We start from the raw sequence: 15,410 nt of genomic DNA, 5'->3' as shown, positions 1-15,410 counted from the left end.
ATAATTATTTTTACTTTATATTTTATTATAAATTAAATAATAAGTTAATATAATTAAGTATACCTATTTTATTCTTTTTAAAAAAAGAAGAAATAAAATTTAGATAAGTAAATAAGCTATTTAAATAATAATAAAGAATATATTAATAATAAATATTAATTATTTATTATACTATATTGTTTTTTAGCTCTAACTTATATACTTATATTACTTTTTTTAAATACTTTATTTTTAGCTTTATTATAAAGATATAAAATATTTAATATAGTAGTAAAGCTAGTATAGAGAAAGTAAGAAAGTATATATAGTAGTTTATTTAGTTAATAGTAATATAAATATAATAAAGGAATTATAATATACTTAAATATATACTTTTAAAGAAATTAATTTTTAGAAAAGTAATAAATAATTAATTTTCTACTACTTATATTAAGTCTATTTATGTTTTATAAACTAATTAAATTATATACTTAAGAGGTTATATTATAATAATATATATTTTAATATTAATATATATATTATATGTTAAAGTTAAATAAAAACTATATAAAACTATTTAATAGTTATTTAAAAGAATATTATAGCTATATATTTTTTTATTTTAAATATAACTATTTTACTAGTATTTATATTAAAAGTATTTAAACTTTATAATTATAGTTTTAAAATTAAAAAACTTTAGAAATTTTTTTATATAAGTTTATTTAGAAATATTTTTTATTTTATTTATATAACTTATAATAAAATTTAACTTATTATAAGAACTATATATTATTTATAATTTAATAATATCTATAAAATAACTAATAAGGTTTATTATAAAAGTTAGTAATTTAATATAAATAAAGTTATTAATATAGTTTTAATCTAAGAAACAAAACTTTCTTTTAAGAAAAATAAAAATATATATATAAAAGAGGCTATATTTCTAAAACTCTAATATTTAAATATAATTAATTATAGTACTAAAAATCTTTTATAAATTCTTAAGTAAAGCTTTATATTTAATATTAAAAATATATATAATAAAATTAAAATAATTTTTTAATAAGTATTTATTTAGCTTTTATATAACTTCTAGTTATTAAAAGTTTATAATAAATATAATAAATACAATAAATATAATAAATAATATAGATTTATTAAAGTACTATATAATAGCTATACTATTATAATATAGCTTTTCTATAAATTAATTATAATTTATAAAAGATAAAAATAAAATTATATAATAATTAATAGTAAAGAAATTAATATTATTATAAGTTACAATATCTTAAATATTATTATATATATCTATATAAAACTTTTTCTAGTTATATTAAATATAATTAAAAGTTATTTAATTAATAATTATAAAATAATTAACTATATATTATTAAAATAATCTTATACTATTTAATATTAAAACTAATACTATTAAGTATATTTTATTTATATATATTTATTATTATTATTATAAAATTATATAAATATATTCTAGTTTAGTTTTCTATATAGAAAAAATAATATATAATATAAAAATATATATATAAAATTACTTTAATTTATTTTAATAAATAGCTAATCTATATAGTTAAAATATTAAGCCTTATAGTTTTATTAGGGATAATAATAAAGACTTTATTACTTATAAATAAGTTTAGATAATAAAGATTATTTTATTTTTTAAGAATTATTTTTATTTATAAATTTAATAAGATTTAAAAAAAGCCTTATTCCTATTAATATATTTTTAAATACTTTTATATAATTTTATAAATATTAATAAAAAGATTATAAGAATTATAAATTATTTAAATAAGTTATTTTAAAAAATTATATAATTATTATATATAAAAGATTATAAAAATATACTTATATAAAATAAAGTAGCTAACTTATAAAAAACCTAAGTAAACCTTATAAATAAAAAAGCTTTCTATATATTTAAAAGGACTAAATTTTTTTAATTTTATATAAATATTAATTAAAAGTATATATATAAAAAAAATAAAAGTTAATATATTATTATAATTTATTATATACTAGTAAAAATATATTATATTATTTATATTATTTTATAATAATCTATAAGAGTAATAAAGGTTTAAATAGGTTTATAATAACCTTATTATTATAATTATAATAGATATTAAAATAATATATAAATAAATAAATAGCTTTATAATTTATTTATTTATTAGCTTAATATAAAGCTTTATAGTAGCTATATTTATATTATATAAAACTAGTATTATATAATATAACTTTATATAAATATATAATATAAGCTTTTTTTAAACAACTAGTATTAATAATTAGTATAATATATATATATTATTATATAATAGCTTAATCTATTTATAAAAAAGCTAAAAAAGTATATAAAAAATTAAAAAAGCTTTAAAGAAAGTTTATATAAATCTAAAGATAAGTTAAAAGTAATATATATTAATCTTAAGATTATATAGCTTATAATAAGTCTTTAAAGCTTTATAAAGAAAGGAGATTAATATATATAATTATAGGTTAGTTATTAATATATTAGAAATATTTATATAGTAGTTATATTAAAGTTTATTAAATTATAAGATAATATAAAAGATTAGGTAAAAAGAAAGGTAATAAAAAGTAATTTATTCTTAGACTATAATTATTTATAATTACTTAAATTAGCTATATTTAGCTTTAATTAATATATAAAAAAATCTAATAAAAATAAAAATAAATATAATTAAATATTTATAAAATATTTAACTAATATAAGATAAGTACCTATATATATAAAATAGTATAGGTTTAAATATTTATTATAATAAGCTATATAGGTTTATATAACTTAATAAAAATAGAAATAAGAAGAATTTTTATATTATTTATATATTATATAAAGCTATAAAAATATATTATAAATAATATAAAAAGCTTATAAAGTATATAAAAAAAAAGAAAAAAAGAAAGAAAATTTAAATATATTATTTTATATTAATTTATATTAATTTATTTAGGAAAAATAAATAATATATAATAAAATATAAATAAAAATATAAATTAATAAAGATTTTTATAACACTTATATTATATAAAATAATTATTATAAATTTAAACTTAGGTTATTAAATATAAAAACTTTTATATAAAAGTTATATAAATTCTATATAAAGATATAAAGTTATTAAAAGGTTAGAATTTAATAATTTAATAATATAATTACTATTTTTATTAGCTTATTAAGACTAATTAAATAGCTATTTAATAATAATATAGTATAAGATTATAAATAAGTTACTTTCTATTCTTATATTAATTTATAAATAACCTTATAAAGTTATTTAAAAAATAAAGTAGAAGATATAATATAAAAGCTAATATTTATAGCTTTTTATAATATTATTAGTATTTACTTCTAATAGTATATTCTTTTACTAGATTTTAGTAAAGCTAATATAAGATTTCTTATAATTTATTATTATTAAGAAAATTATAAATAATACTATTATTAAGCTAATATTATATATAGCTCTTTTTAATATATTATAATTATTTTATATTTCTTATAATTATTTAAAATTTTATATAGATTTTATAGTATAGCTTTTATTAGTAAAGAGACTTTTAAATATAATATTTCTCTTATATAATATATTAATATTTAAAGCGACTTTAGGTAGCTAGCTATCTTTTTAAGAATAATATCTTATATTATTCTTATCCTACACTAGGTTGGAGGTACCTTTATATAACCCTCTAAACTTACTAGTATAAAAATAAAAGAAAGGTGTAGCTATATTATATATACTAAAATCTCCATCTCTTACTTTCACTTACTGTGGGACTTGTCTTAGATGTATGTGAAACACATAGGTAATACACGACTGCTCCCAATCTTGATTCCATCCTCTTAAGTATTCATCCAACTACATGTAAGCACTCTTGTCGAATACCACAAGTCCCGAAACAACCTTCCCATCCATCGTATCATGTGTTTTTGTTGTCAATCTTCTATATTCCTTGTCTCGTGGAGGCCGGATCTTTAGGCTTCAACGTCGTCGTTGACGTAGACTCGCACGAAATCGTCATTCACAAGGGGAGTATCAGAGATGCTAAGAGTGGGCCCGTAGGCACATGTGGGAAGAGAGGATTGCGTGTGTGCGCAGGTGATTGGCGTGTCGTACGCTAGTTGCATGGTAGGCAAGTTGTGCTTTGAGCGTGGTCAACTACTTAGGGTTCGAAGAGGTCAGGAGTGCGTGCAAATTCCATAATTAGCACATAGGCTCAGGCCAAGGCCATCGATGAGAGAGGGGAAGACTGTTCAGGTGTAGGCTAAAAGAAGAATTGCAATATAGTAGACGCGAATGCTTACTTGAGTATTTTTCATTTTGGGGATTCCTAGCTAGCTCCCAAGCTCATTTACACTCGTAAATAGCCCTACAACCCTCTCTTTCTGCTGCTGGCAATAGCCAAACACCTGCTCCTTCAGCGCCCTCCCCACTTGCTGATTCTGCTCAATCTCTGCCCACAACCTGTGCTCCTCCGCTTCACAATACTTCTTCACCCGTTGCCAATTACCCAACACATCTCCCAGCCGACGCTGTTCTTTCTGAACTTTCTTCATACCGCTGCATATCTCTGCTATAGTGTCAGTAATACTATCCTCCACTCGCGCGCGTCCAACATCGGCGTGCTTGGCGTCAAGCGTGCTGAGCATCTGCTGGTACATAGTTTCTTGCTCTTGAAGGCGGGCGATAGTAGAGATGTCAGCAGTGACTCTTGATTCCTTTCTAGATACCCAAGCGCTCGCTAACCTTAGCCCTTGCTGCAAAATTTTGATCTCGGCGTGAAGTTCTTCAATACGTGATGATAGTTGCTGCGTTCGTTTATGCAGATACTCGGAAATGGCTTCGGTATGCTGCAATGTCGCTGCCAACAGGTCGCTAAACGAGGCGTCGGGAGACAAGATTGATGCTACTCTGGTATAGTCAGGTGTAAGATCATCTTCCATGTTCTCCGTTAGAGAGATTCGCTGGCTGCATGGGTCGATTAATGCTTGGAAGAGTGATCTCCAAAAGTGATCATGGAAATCATTGGAAGGCGTAGGCTCCCCGATTACTCTTGTCAGTGCCCACACAAGACAGAAGATCCCGCAGTCATCGGCATTGTGTTGTTGTAAACCGTTTGAGGCCGGCGTGAAACTCCACCATATTTGGTCGTCAATTGTATTATGTTGACTAAGAAACTCGCCAAACGCCTCCAGTGTGGCTTCTGCTTCGGTCTTGTGCCTACGGCTGGAGGCGCTCGCGGCAAGAGAGTCGTACCAAACAATGACACCGCTGGAGATATCCATATCTGCTATCGTCCAGTGGGAATTGTGATGTAAGGGTACGATTATGGTTCGTATGCCGGCAAGCTTGAGATGTGGCTTCGTTAGGACCGCCTAAAGCTCGGTAATCGACAAAAAAGAAGGGTCTATGCAACGAGTGTGTTCGAGAAAGAGATTGTTAAGGACGAGTTGTATAGCTGTAGTACTTAGCCAATAATTTAGCTGGAGCAAGGCTAGGGCACCTTTGAGCATATTTGGTAGTATTTTATGCCTATTATTAATAAAATACGTATTAGAAATAGCGACGTCTAAAGAGCAGGGTATAGATTTAATATTGCTAAAATTAAGTTCAATACTAGACTCTTTAACTATAAAAGGAACAGTTGTATTAAGAAATATATAGTTTTCGCGTAATTCTCTATATCTGCTATCTTTAAGTGTAATACGCTCTAGCTTTAATATCTGCAGCAATATATTGAGCTTAAATATGCCTTTATTGAATTATAATATATAAGAATTGTCCTTTAACATTATTGGCAAATAATTAGGCATATTAGAAGAAAAGCTATAAAAGTTATCCTTTCTTAGACTTAGCTAACCTAAGTTTTTAAAGTTAGACAATAATCTATATAAATTCCTCCTAACTTCGCTTAAAAGCGCATTTGCATTGTTTACTAGCTTTGCTTTAGCTATCAATATTATTTAATATAAATTATATAATGTTAGCAAGCCTAAAAGTATTATATTACTGTTAATTATAGTATATTTACCCCTATTAAGTTCTTAACTTATTACTATACTAGGTAACTAACTTTGTTTAGCAGCTATTTAGGCATCTATACTAGTCCTTAATATTTAGCTTTTGTTAATAGTAGCTAGTATTATAAGTAATCGCTACGCAAGATTAGTTGCCTATTTTTGCTTTCTGCTTTTTATTTAGCTTACTATTGTTTAGCTTTTAACTATATCTATTATAATGTTAATATTTTTAATTGCAAGCTATAACATTATATTAAGCAACTTACTTAGTTGCTTCTTTTACTAGGCTTTAAAAAGAGCTACTAACTTATTAAAAAGCGCTTTACTTGTAAGATTCCTAATCTTATTTATTAGGTAGTATAATAGATAATAGTTGAAATTTAGTACCTTAAGCAATTCGTAATATCCTTGACTAAGCTAATATATTTTAACTAAATTATTGATTTTCTTTAGACAAGATATATAAACTTGTTTTTTCTAAATAATGCTTTCGATAAGAGAATTATAATAGTCTTATATTGCTTGCTGCTACTAAAAGACTTCAGCTAGTAAAAGCTTATTATGTTCTCCCTTTTATATAATATAGTTCTATATAGTATTAGCTATCTTAGCGCGCTCTAAAATATAAATAGTAAATATAGAATTCTTTATATTATTCTTAGCTAGACTTACTATTTTTTGTTTACTTTACTTTATTAAAAGCTTTTAAAGCTATATTAATTCTTGTCTTATATTCTGTTAATTTAGTTTTAGTAAGTAAGCTAATTAATTCTAAAGATAGTACTAAAAAGTATATTATAGTTTAGTATAGTATTTACTTTAGTTCGTTAAAAAGAAGGTTAGTTATTGCTAAAAAGTCTATATTTTCCGCTAAGAGATTTCTTAGCAAACTATATAGAAAGCAGTAGTTTGTTTTCGCGCTATATAATTTTGATTTGCTTGATTTAGAATAGTATATACTTTATAAAGCTAAAGCTCTTTCTTTATTACTTTTTTAATTACAACTAGTATAGGCGTAAGCTAGCTACTTTAGCGTAAGTAAGTTTAAACTAAGTTTTCTTTATTTATAAGAATAAAAGTATATAATAAAGTCTAGCATAGCAGTAAATTTATATAGTAAAGCAATGCAAAAAGGTGCTAAAATTAGTAAAAATACTAGTATTTCCTGTAAAAAATAGATAGATCTATCGACTATAGTAAAGTTGAATAATTTAATTAAGAAGCAACTAAAGCTTTTATAGCTATATTTGCCTTTCGAACAACCTATTATATTCTTCGCTAAATAAAGAGCTTAAAACTAGGCATAAAATTAATAAATTGAATACAATAACTAGTAGGACGACAATAAGAATACTAGCTAACTAGCTAAGCGCTATATTAGGGCTTATTTTTGTTAATCTTAATAATAAGCTTTTATTTTCTTTTATTCCTATATCTGCTAGAGCTATTAAACCCTTTTAGCAAGGTAGAAAAGCTATTATATTTAGCCTATATAATATAGAAATAAAATGATTATTAACTTTAAAGAATTGAAAATTTAAATAAAACTAATAATAGATACAATTGTTACTACTATAGAACTCAACGTAATAAATTGCTATAATAAATATTGTTTTTATCCTATCTATATAATAGTAATAGCTTATAAAAAGCTATAGCTTTAAGAGAGTATACTTTAGACTAGCTATAGTTTATTAGTTTTTATATACTCTATATAATAATATAATAATTATAAAGGATCTATACTAATTAATAGGATTATAATTATAAATGCTTTATATTCCTAGAGGTTAATATTAAAAAGCAATAAGGAGCATTGTTTCCTACTGTATAGACTAAAAAGAAACGTTTAATTGCAGATGACCTAAGGAAACTAACAATTCAAAGTCCTTTAGTATACATTTAATATAATTAGGCTCGCTTAAAAGACGTTCTAGGAGTCTATAACCTAGCATCTATAATAATATTAATGCAGGTAGTTTAAGGCTTTCCTTTAATAGAATATATATAAGCTTATAAAGTACCTTGCATACATAAAAAAAGAGTCTTATCTATAGGCTTAACGCCTTTAAATATTATATGCTGTTAGCGAGACAATTATAGCCTAGAGATATCCCTGTCTTAAGGATAGGAAGCCTACCAATATAGCTGTCACTAGGGCGGCGCTGAACTTTTTAGGTTTTATTGCACTCTTTAGTTTAGAGACGGCTATGCTCCTCGCCTTGAATCTCCCTTTGGATACAGAAGGCCCGACTTCAGGGCCGTTTCTCGTGAGAGTACGCCTATATTGGGCTTATTTGTCCCGCCATATTCATTCCGGAGAGAAATAGCCTATGATGAGCTGACGCTGGTTGGTCTTGTAATGCTTTTTCTCGAGGCAGCAAGCCAGAGAGACTTTTGGAAGGACGTCTCCGAGAAAGTTATTATCGGGCGCCTTGAAGCTGCACGTGAGGTTTCATATTTGCATTTATAATGGTTGTAGGGGAAGAAAGAGAGCAACAATGAAGAAAGCGTAGTCCTGACTTGTCGACGCTAGGTCCAATGAAAGTAATGCCACATCAGGTCTTCGGAACGCATCTTGATTCTTGCACGATGAATCTGCCACAATCAGATCTCAAATTGAGAATGCGGATAGTGACATAGGACATCTCGAGATTGCATGTCTGCCTCCCTGCGCTACAGTCCACCTTTAAAGGCGTGTAGCGCGGTCCTACAACGGCAGAAAGAGACATGAGGTATAAAAAGAATGATTCAATCTTTCAGCTTGCTTTAAATAAAGTCTGAGATACGGTGAACATCAAGGCTCAAGAAAGTACGCTGGACCGAACAGCTTGTCATTGTATAAGGAGGAATCCTTATTGAAGAGATTGTGCATATATAGGGCCTAAGTGTCGGACATCAGAGATAATGTGGCTATCATCTAACAGACCGAAGTTGCTCCTCATGTCAAGCTCTGGGCGGTGACACTCAGTCTTGAGAAGCAATTTCTTCAGTCCCGCTTATCCGCCAGCTGGACAGACATCTGCAGGTAGAGCAGATTCCAGCGCAATCGCGCAAGTAAACTGCATTTAGAAAATTGGATCTTGAAGATGACACACCGTTCGGGCGGCGTCGTGCCATGAATTCAAACAGCGAATTGACCGTGGAATTTGGCAACAGTCCAGAGTCCTCTTGAAGCTCTGCGGGGGAGAGCTATAAGACGACTCTCCGGTGATTCTAGGTTGGTCGAAAAATGGCTAGCAAAGAAAATCATCCAGCCAAACGACGTATGCAGCTCTTGGAAACTCGGCGGGCTTTGGGTCCACAGTGCAGACCAATTGCAAAGCTCGAACTTCTTGATTATGATTGGCACCAGGAATCATTCGTAGACAGCATCGTGTGTTGATGTTGCACTGTCACTGGGACGATAACGGCGACCTGATTATCCCGAGTAGATTCTTAAAGCGTCCGTCTTCCAAGTTTGACCTGAAACCGATGAGATTACTTTGTCTTTGGAGAGAAGATGCCACAGAAACCTCTGCCTTATATCGAATGTTGATCTCAGTCTTCATTCAGGCAGTCAATAGTAATTGAATGACAGCTGAGATTCATTCGCCATATGTCCAGCCAGCCCAAACCCCGCCTGTGCTCGATCCTTGTGCCATGAAATGGTATGCTCAGACGCGGACAAATATGCCTGTCGAAGAGTGACTTATCGACAGAGATCTTGTTGGGTTGAGCTGCTGAAAGACAAACTATGATGTCGAGGTCGCGCAGATCGAATCTTTCGCCTATAGACTTGATTAGTCTACCTCCATTCTCCAGCCCGTCCCTTATGTCTGTTTGAACGTTGTCAACGGCCCTTGTTGGCATTGAAATTCTGCGGAGATTGTCCACGTCTGACCTTGAGTGAATACAAGTCTCCGAGAGCGACGCCACAGGAGAAAGTCTAGCCACGCTGTTCTCAATATTACCCACGTAGCTTTGTATAACTCTAATCGTGACTCTCACATCGTTGAGTTGAAATATTTGAAGCTTTCTAGAACTGAGTCGCTCTCGAGTGCGTGCCAAATATCTGATTCCGTTGATCTCCTACCCCTCACAGGGGGGGTTGTGGTTGATGAATTAGGGAGACATTGGTCGAGTCTTTGTGAGCGGAAGCATTCAGCTGAGATGTTCATGGCCCCTGACCAAGCCCGCCTGTGTAGCTTCACACAAGTTTAATCTTCTAGGCCGTTCTTTTCCCGAGAAGCCTACGTGCCCGTGCTATTGTTTACAACGAGCGTGGGTTTGTAGGAAGGTTGACCGGCGGAGGGTGGCGTAGCTGAAGCTTGTAGAAGAGAATCTAGTAAAATGAAAAGGCTGCCGCAGCGTGGCGGTGGAGGAAGGTAGAATGGAGGGGAAGATTTGTTTGTTGTAGCTATCGTTGGCGGATTTGGCAAGAAGAACCGGGAGCAATGGCTGATAGTTTTCTATACAATAGACGTGGTATGTATGAAAATCAGGGCGCTACTAGGCTTTCCACGCCGCTGAAATCCTGATAGTATTAATGAATGAAAGTACAGCTCAAGATCACATCGCGCGCGCAAAACAATGATCGGCCAGGTTGAGGTGACTGATGATCTGATTCGTGGAGAGCCCCCAATCGAGTCGTTAAACAGACGAAATGCTACTAAGAAAGAGTCAAGTGAAGCGAGGTAACCAGCCGCCGTCAACGAGATACACGAAACCTGTGTTGTTGTGGAAATACGACGCGCCATGTCTACCTATCTCAATTGACCTATGTCGACTGAAGGCCTGATATCAATGATTACCTCCCACTTGGATCAGCATATAATTCTCCTTTTCCCTCCCCAACCCGGAAACCCAGCACCACCAGCAGCGCCAACCATGAAATCTCCACTTCGCCCTTACTGACCCTCCTCCTTTTTCACCTCTCCTTTGTATGGACCTTAGCACTGTCCTGCGCCGACCTACTTGCCTGCGATACTTGCCCCCTACCCATAGCCGGCGACATCTTCATCGATTGCTGGGAAAGACACGTGTGCGATGGGATAACGCGAAGATAAGTACTTGGTTCACGAGTAACCGAATTGATAGTGGAGCGCAATGTCGACCTGGTGTGTAGCCATCCCCGGAATGAGTTTCATTTTCGACGGGTTGGATGGGGAGTCTGTCTCGGGGGCTGATGGATTATGGACGGATAGGTGAGGACATCTTGTGTTGGCCGGGGAGTTCGGTGATCGTGGATTTTGAAAGGTTGGGTAGGTGGACGTGAGGGAGAGAAAGGGGGCGGGGGCGGATAGTGAAAAGAGGAGATCGAACCCGCTGTAGGAGTCCAAATAGTGGTGGTTTTGTTCGTTGATGATACGGCAATAACGGATCTCGATATACAAAAGGTATAAGGCTGAAGCAAGATCAGCAGCGCTCACACCGAGGTCGAACTTACTAAATCCTCTTCCCTATCAAGTAGGGAATTTAATTAGCGTCTCTTTCTCACTCCATCTCTCGCACTCCAGGCGTAATTTGCGACTTCCGACCTTAATCAACCCACCTTATGCATTAGACAGACGGCTTACACAGCCACTCTTAGATAGATAATTTTCTACCCATACAATCCAGACTCAATCTTCCATACTAGCCCCTCACCAACCAGATAGTCCAACCTCTTTGTCACTGATTCCTTCTCCCCACTAATGTGCTCTTTCAGCCCTGCCCATAGATGCCCTTTCCCCACGCTCTCGATTTTCGGCCGAGTGTCGTTGATACTCCATATCGTCAGCCCAACACGTGTCCATCTTACAGGCCCCGACGGTTCGGATCGTGTAGGGCGTGTGGTCGGATTCAAAAGCATACCTACTGCCCATCCCTCGCGAGCCTCGTCATTCGCTGCTGATAAGATTTGGATACCTAGCAATAGGATTTTCAAGTCGGGGCGGTCTTGGGTGAGCCAGCAGTGCGGGATAAGCTGGAAGTGGCGTGTGAGCCTGGACAGTCCATTTTCACCGAGTAGTCCAGCTGGACCGTCGCGTTGCCTAGCTCCCATGTGTTGGGCCAGTCACGTAGTAGTTGCCTCGCAAAGAGGCGGAAAGGTATAGTCCTTCCTTCAAATATTCCCCAGATATCATTGTTCAAATTGTGGGTTGATAGGACGGCCGTAGGATGGATGTCCTGCTGCAGCCGCTTAGGATGATAGAACTGTCTGCATTTATCAGGGATGGTCGATGTTTCATTGATGCGCCAACCCTTACCCAAAGCTACCGGGCCATTAAAAATGTGCAGCTGGCTTTGAATGGGGTATTTCTGGAGTAAGGTCATTCCTAGTTGATCAGAAAGCTCTGACAGTGTGAAATTTCGTCGGGGATCTGCATCTGAAGCGGAAGCTCCGAGCTGAAGATTGAAAATTTGCATGATGCCATATATGCGATCCTCTCGGCGTGTGGTCGTGCGGTTACTTGAGACTGTCAGTAGGCCCATGAGGTGTTTGTTGAAAAGCTCGAGAAGGCCACTTCTGGTGATCATCATGCTAAGACCAGAATCTTTGCTTAGCTGATGTATCTCTTCGTTGTGGTCAATAGCACCTGCAACAATATTGAAAGTTTCGCTCAAGTGATTGAGTAACCAAGGATCGAAGGAGCGCTTGTTCGCGTCACGAGATATCACATAGGCGTTTGGGGACAGATAGGTTTCTTGCAGCGTCCACAGAGATGAGAACCACGGATCCGCTAGTACAGCTTCTACTAGATCTCTCATGCTGGATACCCAGAGTGAGAGATCGGCTTTAGTGTAGAAGTCAGGGTCTACCATAATGCTGAATTGCAAATCCATTTTTACAGCCCAGCGGTTGATAGCATCGAGCGTAAAGGTCGTCAACCGTATGAAGACCCGCGATGCACCCCCGAAGATCTTTGCTTGACGGCCAATCTCCTCCGCTTGCTCCGGCGATCCTGTATTTTGATGAATGCAAGCCACATCAAGCCAGAGAAAGTCCACTCTTGGCGCCTCAACATCCGAAGGGTGAGGATCAACCGTATCTGCAATGACATTGTGAAAGTCCTCGCTGGTGAAGTGCGCAGGATTGATTCGGGGGATCGGCCATGTTGTTCCCTTGACTGGAATAGCAGTGACTTCGTGCATTTCATGATTCTTCAGGGCCCAGCGACCCCATGTGTAAGATAAGGCGTTGTACTTGGGGCTGCAATGTCCGTTATATGTGTTGCCAGACTGTCTCTTGTACGAGGTCATAGTGGATATATGTAACAGCCGTGTTGGCCAATGGCTTACTTGATCTGACGAAGAGCGCACAGAAGAACTTGATAGACGTTTCATAACATTCTACGCAAATGATGTAAGTAGGCTGAAGAAGCAGGACGTATAACGCTGATGCAGATGTTATAACGCAGCGCTTGTCGGTGTTCGGGACCAAAGCTACTTATTTGACTGGACTAACCATAGCTCATATGAGATAGTAGGTTCCATAAGACAAACACTATATAATCCTAATTTAAAGTTAGGATTCGGGCCAACCTAGTTAAAAAAAGCTTAAAGAAAGCTAAAGGCCCTTTTATATTACTTATAATAGGCTTTAGAAAGCTAAGATACTACTTATACTAATCTCTTATTTAACTTATATATAAATTTATTATATTTTTTATTTTTATTTAAATATAATATAATCTTAATAATAAAATTTCTTTAAAATTATTGGATTTATTATTAAATAAAATAATAAAGAGAACTAAAAATTAATTATTAAAATAATTTTTTTTAAATATATTAAATTTATTTATAATATTATTTTATTAATATTATCTTTATAAATAAAATTATTATTTTCTTTTAAAATAAATAATTTACTTTTTTTCTTATTTTTTCTTAATTTAAAGTTTAATAATATACTTAAAAATATTATAAAAATATATTTATATATTTAAAGTTATAAAAAATAATATTTAATTTAAAATATTAAGGTCTTAGAATAGTAATTTAAAAGATTAATAAAATTTTAATAATAAGTAGAAGTCTATCTAAGAATTAAATAAAAGTATAAATAAGTATATATACTAAGCCTAATTAGGCTTAGTGCCTACTTATTATAGATTATAATAAGAGTAGGATAGGAATATTTTAATTAGGTTTAGCTTAGCCTTACTTAGCTTAGTATAAGGCTTTACTTCTATTATAGCTCCTTAGATAGTTTTTAATTAATTTATTATTAACTAATTATATTATATATATTACTTATTAAAGCTTATACCTAGTGTATTTTCTTATAAATAATAGTAATATTAAAAGATTAAATATTATTATTATTTTTCTAAATATTAATTATCTAGAAATAATTCTAATATCTTAGCTAGTAACTACTAAAAAACTACTTTTTTCCTAACTTTTTTAGTAGGCTAATTAGCTTAAAATAATAGAAAAGAATAATAATCCTAGAATTATAGCCTTAAAACTAATTATAATATATTTATAATAATAACTATAAAAGTAAAACTAATTGGAACTTATACTTATTAAAATAATAATAAGTATACTAGCTAATATTATATTATAGCTTAGTATTTTTACTATATATATAAATATAATAAAGGAGTATTAATTATATTAATATTTATTATTATTTAAAAAGCTAGATTCTTAAAGCTAAATATATTAAAAAAAGATAAAGAAAATACTTATACTAGTAACTATAAGTACTTTTATAACTAATTACTTCTATTAATTAAATATTAGCTACTTTAATAGTAATATTAATAATAATATATATATATTTATTAAGTATTTAAAAGTAGTAATAAAAATTAAAAGTAAAAAAATAGTTTTAAACTATATTACTATTTTATTTATAGGCAAAGATTCCTTTAATAATATTTTTAATAAGGCTTATATTTAATAATAATATAAACTTTTAAAAGAGTAAAGATACTAAGCTTTAAAAACCTTAAGTATTTTAATTAAAGATTTTAAAAAGTACTTTAAGTAAATAAATAGCTGGCTACTTAACTATTTATTAAAGGATTACTATTAAAAATAGGACATCACTAGTAATAAAGATACTATTAAATAGGTAAACAACTTTTTACTAGTTATATAGTATCTTAGCTACTTAAACTATAATATAATTATCTTTATATATAATAGATTAGATAATAAGCTTAAAATAAGCTTATAAGCTCCTAATTTTTATATAAATTATATTAAATTCTTAAAGAAGTTAGTATATTTATAGCTAATTTAATATAATATTTATATTTATAAATAATAATAATATAAGCCTAGTTCCCTTAATAACTATCTTTTTTATTATTTATTATAGTAATAATAAAATTAATTAATAAAAGCGTTTTTTATTTCTTTTATTTAT

The 15,410-nt window shown here is 31.0% G+C and overlaps 2 protein-coding genes across 2 annotated transcripts; both read right to left on the bottom strand.

Annotated features, from left to right (window-relative positions):
• Window positions 1–4,375: 4,375 nt before the first annotated feature.
• Window positions 4,376–5,326, bottom strand: KY384_008017 (uncharacterized protein; the record flags this gene model as incomplete). The annotated part of the gene is made up of 1 exon (XM_044816506.1): window positions 4,376–5,326. One exon carries the CDS (start codon window positions 5,324–5,326, stop codon window positions 4,376–4,378), a length of 951 nt encoding a protein of 316 aa, XP_044666556.1.
• A 6,319-nt stretch (window positions 5,327–11,645) lies between these two features.
• On the bottom strand, window positions 11,646–13,285 carry KY384_008016 (uncharacterized protein; the record flags this gene model as incomplete). The annotated part of the gene is made up of 2 exons (XM_044816505.1): window positions 11,646–12,008; window positions 12,047–13,285. The coding sequence occupies 2 exons, from the start codon at window positions 13,283–13,285 to the stop codon at window positions 11,646–11,648; spliced, it is 1,602 nt and encodes a 533-aa protein (XP_044666555.1).
• Window positions 13,286–15,410: the final 2,125 nt, after the last annotated feature.

Source organism: Bacidia gigantensis, assembly GCF_019456465.1.
Source record: "Bacidia gigantensis strain McMullin 20006 chromosome Unknown contig_283, whole genome shotgun sequence".
NCBI lineage: Eukaryota > Fungi > Ascomycota > Lecanoromycetes > Lecanorales > Ramalinaceae > Bacidia > Bacidia gigantensis.
Note: the sequence above shows the minus strand (reverse complement) of the source record. Positions and strands in the feature narration are given on the sequence as shown.